This window comes from Impatiens glandulifera, chromosome 7 (assembly GCF_907164915.1).
Source record: "Impatiens glandulifera chromosome 7, dImpGla2.1, whole genome shotgun sequence".
Taxonomy (NCBI): Eukaryota; Viridiplantae; Streptophyta; class Magnoliopsida; order Ericales; family Balsaminaceae; genus Impatiens; species Impatiens glandulifera.
This window is the reverse complement of record NC_061868.1, coordinates 46,821,757-46,827,511: the sequence shown is the minus strand read 5'-3', so window position 1 is coordinate 46,827,511 and position 5,755 is coordinate 46,821,757. Positions and strand designations below refer to the sequence as shown.

Below are 5,755 nucleotides of genomic sequence, written 5' to 3'. Positions count from 1 at the left end.
AAGTAAAAATATTAAGTAATGAGATAAAAAAAATTGTTAAATTAGATTATTTAAATTAGATTTAATTTAATAAAATTTATTAATCTGTGATGGTTTGAATTTTAATTTATTAATTGAATAAATATAATTAGGATTTATTATAAATAGAATAAAGCAGATTAAATTTAATTATTTCTTCATCAGTAAGTTCAGTAACCCCTAACCATGATTTTTAGACTCCATGCTTTAACCCATAGAAATAGTGAGGAGAATCTGTGGACTTAAGTCACAAGCCCAAACACTCAAATGATTCCCAAGCTCTCCCATTATTTTGTTGGCTAGTCAGTTATGGGTAGACAAAAATTAGATTCGAAAAAATTTGAATATGATGGATCGGATATCCGATATTTACCGTTAATTAAAATAATTATTTGTTTACCGAAACAAAAATATTATTAAATAATTAATTATCAAACAAAAAATTAGAAATATAAAAAAAATTGGATCGACGGGTATCCAGCTGACCGATCTGATTCCGATGTTTTCGGATTTGATAGTGATCGAATACCGGGTTAGAGGCGAATATCGGATCCGATTGATAGATTTGTCCACTCCTATAGTCAGCTATTGAAATTTCCACCAAGCAAGTTGGTTTGGTTCAAATAAGTTCAGTCTATTTAGCCACCAAGTAGAAGTTGGTTTGGTTCAAATAAGTTCAGTCTATTTAGCCGGGTTCACCAGTATTTAAACAAATATAAAATAGAGATATATTTTTAATAGCTGAAGATTTGAGAGTAAAGTGAGAAGTTATAGGAAGGAGAAATTGAGACAATATAATGATCAATCACTTATTTTGATTTGCTCGATTAAAATCCCACCTAAGGGGAATAATGTCAATTTTATCACCGAACTATAACGGAATATTCACTTATATCATTAAACTAAATTTTGTTCATTATTTATATCCCTTTAGTTAAACTTAATTCATCTATATCACTAGTTAACAAAAACATCCAAGTCCATTATGTTTTTCGTTAAATGATTGACACATGTCATTGATATGTCATTTTTTATATATTTTATTTTTATTTTTATTTTTATTCATAATTTCTAAATAATAAAATTTTATATTTCAGAGACATTAACCAAATAATCAAAGCATTTTGAGAAACACTAATACTAATTCATTTTTTTTTAATTAATATATTTTTAATATTTATAAAAATAAATGTTAAAAATATATTAATTAAAAAGAGTGAATTATTATTAATGCTTGAGATCAAAATGTATAATTTATTTAATTAATGTTTTTAAAAATGTAAATTAAATTTTATTATAATATAATTAAGTGAATAAAAATAAATTATAATATATATTAATTTTTAAAAAATGACATATTAATCATGAAAAACTTAACGGGATTGGATGTTCGATAAAATTGGCATTCTTCCTGTTTTAATTGACATCTTGACATCGCGAGAAACTAACTGAGTGTGGAAGGTTAACATGTACTGCTGTACTAGATTTGGTGCTTCACTTTACATTAAAATAAAAAATTATTATTTATTTTATAGAATGTAAAGTCAACCTATATGTGTGAAGATGGTGTAAGTGAAACACCATAGGTGGATTAACATAAAGGTTAGGAAAGAGTAAAAAAAATGTTTTTAGATAATAATAATTAGGAATTAAACTATTTTGAATAATATTATATCAAAATAAAAACTAAAAGATTTATTGAATTTTTATTTAGCATAGGATAAAAGTAAAACACAATACATTTTAAAAGACAACTGATCATATGAAGGCCGGAAAACATTGGGGGCTCAAGCAATCTTCACCTGAATGATTTTAGGTTTCTTGGGCTCCGGCGGCGGCAGTTTCTTAACCGTGACAGTTAAAACCCCATCCTGACAGATAGCCGTGATTGCTTCCGTATCTGCATTTTCGGGCAAGGCAAATTTCCTCATGAATTTGCCAACCCTTCTCTCCATTCTTACGTACTTTGCGCCGCCGCCATCCTTTTCCTCCTCCTCTCTCTTCCTTTCACCGCTGATGATCAAAACATTATCCTCCATTACCTCCACCTTAATGTCGCCCGATTTCAGACCCGGCATGTCGATTATGAACACGTACGAGTTCGGATACTCTTTCACATCCGCCGGCGTAGATGCCATCGCCTTGGCGTCGCGAACGTAATCCTGCGTTGGGGCTGAGCTCTTCTCACCTGCGCCGCCATCGACGAGGTTATGGAGAGCTTGGAAGAAAGCAGGGGAATCGAAGTTCATAATCCTCATGTCCATTTCTTCTTCTTCTTCTTATCTTAATTAATTCGATGATCCGATCTGATATGATGTTGGGTTTCTGTTTGTTTGTTTAATTGGTGATCTTCAATGGAAGGGAATCGATATGATTTATAATGAAGCTGATGAAGATTCTAGAAAAGTCAAGAAGAAGAAGAAGAATAAAAGAGAATTCTGGGACCTTCTTTATACTTCTACTCCTCCTGATGAAGATGATGACGTCAAGTTTTTTATTTTATTTAAAAAAAAAATCAGAAATGTTGATGAAAAGTGGTATATTTGATTAAATAACTAATATTTTAAAATATTAATTTTAAACTTAAAAGCATGTTTGATCTCGAGTTTTTAGAACTTACGAGTTTTTGTGAGGATTAATATCAGTCACAACCTTTCAAATTTAATAGGATTAAACACTAAAAAATAAGAAAAATGATAGAGAGCGCGACTTGAGACAGCGACTGGGAGAGCGATGCCTACGTGGGTTGACAGGTAGAATATTATCTCTCCTATTATTAATTATTTTCTAATTCAACTAATCAGTAATATTAATTAGGGTTTAGGGTTTATGAATTAGGGTTTAGAATTTAGGGTTTAGGATTTAGAGTTTAAAGTTTAGGGTTTAAGATTTTAGGTTTAGAATTTATTTAAACATATTATTAAAATATTTAATGTGAGAGTTTGTTATAAATTATTGAGTTAATCGTGAGGATATGGATAAATGAGATAATTTAATTTGTAGAGATAGAGAGAAAAATTATAATAAATATCAAAAAAAATATTAATCGTGAGAATATGGATAAATGAGATAATTTAATTTGTAGAGATAGAGAGAAAAATTATTTAATAAGAGGAGAGAAATTAATTAATAAGAGGAGAGAGAATATTATACAATCGTGTTTTAATTATTATTATTTTTTTATTTATTTATTAATCCACCTGTCGGCCACGTAGACCATCGCGCTCCGAGTCGCTGTCTCAGAGTCGCTGTCTCAGAGTCGCGCTCTTTATCATTCCTCAAAAAATAATATTCTAATTTATAATATTAAAATAATTATTTTAAATTATTTTTAAAAAGAGTAAGATAATTAATATGTCAAAAACCTATTTAAAACAATTAATTAAAGATCGTCGATCGGGGCCAAAATCAAAATAAAATTATTTGGGATAAATGTTGTACCCATAATATTTAAAAATAATTTTAGAAAAATTAAGGACAAAAATAAATAATTTTAATGAATTAAACTACAGGAATTAGTTGTAGCGCACCCCAAGACCAACGACGGATGAACGTTGAATTTCATCTAGCGCATAGGAGAGAGTCGTGTAGTTGGTTGTAGACAAAGCAACGCACACCCGGACCACAACAGAACAGCTAACGCCTCGACATCTAGGACGCTAACAGAGTGCCCCAAACGCAACGACGCATGGACGGAATACCAACAGAATGCTCTAACGCGCTCAAAACAACGTCTTTTTGAGCGCCACCTTTTTTTGTTCATCGCAACGCCGTCTGGAAAAGAATGAAGTACCGTGAATGATTTCTCCAACTTGGAACTCAATCGTTAGTTGACCATTTCGGCTCATTTAAAGTCAGAATGATCACCTTACGATTATGATCATTTCTACCTATCAAAATAGGGATGAATCATCCCTATTCCGACGACTTCAACCAAGAACAGTCAAAAGTCATTAATGACTTTTGACCGATTCAAGCCACTAGAAGCCTCCACCGACTTAGGATAACTATAAATAGATCCTCTAAGTCTATCCCAAGGAAGATAATTCAATCTCCCCTCTCAAATCACGTTTTTATAGAAATCCGTCATTTAAGCTCAAAATTTCTAGATTTAAAAAAAATGTTGGAGGTCTTAAGCTTGGATTTGTGCAACTCAAAAACTTCCATAAGGATCAAGGAGTGTTTTTCAATCTTTGGTAAGGTTTCAATCACCCTTTAATTCATATTTAAAATTTAAATTTTAAATTTTTATATTTCAAATTGCATAAATTTGTAAACTTGTTGTTTATGGTGTTTTATGATTGGAAACCGATCTTAGGATCATTTAAAACTATCTGGATAAGATATAACCGATCAATCGATCCAAATAACAAAAACCCAAATTTGAATTTTCAAAATCAAAAAAAATGGGTTTGATGTTCTTGGGTTGTTGAATCACAACCTAGAAAACTTCTCAACATGATTGTAATGATGTTGGGCAACTGTTTGGATCATGTTTGATCCATCCCGGTCATGTTTGATCAAAATCAAAATTTTCAAAATAAAATGAAAATTTTGAGTTATTGATTTGGTCAAAACGAACCGTAAGTGTTCTTGTTTTGGTACCAATCAAGTATATGTAATATAAAGAAGCTATTGGACAGCTCTTTACACTTCAAAACAACTTTAAAATCATAAACCCAATTTTTTATCACAAACTGTTTTGAACAAATTGATCATCATCAATTTCGTTCCATACCTTGAGATAATGATCAACATTTTCCTGAGAGATTTGTGAAGTTATCTAAACCCTTGGATCAAAGAATCCAAGTTAAAAAAACGAATTAAAAAACATGCACTTTTGTGTTCTTAAGGACTGAGACTTGTTAGCCTATGATCGAAATCTAGGACCGAGAAAATCGACCTATGACCGAGAGATCCGATTGATATTCTTGAACTAGGACTAAGAGGTCCGACCGATGTTCTTGAGCTAGGACCGAGAGGTCCGACCTTGGGACCAAAACTCCCAAACCCTAAGACTGAGAAATCCTAAACCCAGGACTGAGTGACTTAGCCCAAAGCTAGCCCAAGACCGAGAGGTTTATACACCTCGACCGAAGAACTTAGCCCCAGGCTAACCCAAGACCGATAAATTTATACACTAGACCGGTAAGATCAGCCAAGGACCGAGAGTCCATTAGCTTCCAGACCGAGGGACTTTGGAACTTAGACCGAAGATCCCGAGCCTTGAACGAGAGCTCCCCGAACTCGGACCGAGAGTCTTTTGACCTCGATCGATAAAAACGAACCCGAAGCTTAGGACTCTGGTCCTAAAGCCTGTTTCGTTTTCACTTTTCAAAATTCAAAATTATTTTTATAATTTTGGGACTCCAAATCATTTTCTAAAAATCCCGAATAATTAGAAAATACATTTTATATATTTTGGAATATTTCCACAAAAATATTTCAACAAAGGCTTGTTTGATGTTTATTTCTAAACCCTAATATATTTAAAAATGATTGATATTCTTCATGTATTTCTTTCATATTTATCATCCACAACAGGTATCAGCATTTAAATATTGATGTTTCAATACTTTAAATAACGATAAACCTAGAAGCATGACTATCACTTGAAAAATAAATAGTTAAAACTCAAACATTATACAATCAATTTGCAAAAGTCAACTTTATAAGTAGAGACAATTTTTTAAAACGGGTATGAAGGATGAAGCGCAGAAGTCCTTTCCCGAGTATC

At 31.8% G+C, this 5,755-nt stretch overlaps 1 protein-coding gene across 1 annotated transcript; it reads right to left on the bottom strand.

Annotated features, from left to right (window-relative positions):
• Positions 1 to 1,666: 1,666 nt before the first annotated feature.
• Positions 1,667 to 2,376, bottom strand: LOC124946008 (17.3 kDa class II heat shock protein-like). Its single transcript, XM_047486556.1, has one exon. The coding sequence runs from the start codon at positions 2,280 to 2,282 to the stop codon at positions 1,806 to 1,808; it is 477 nt and encodes a 158-aa protein (XP_047342512.1). The 5' UTR covers positions 2,283 to 2,376; the 3' UTR covers positions 1,667 to 1,805.
• Positions 2,377 to 5,755: the final 3,379 nt, after the last annotated feature.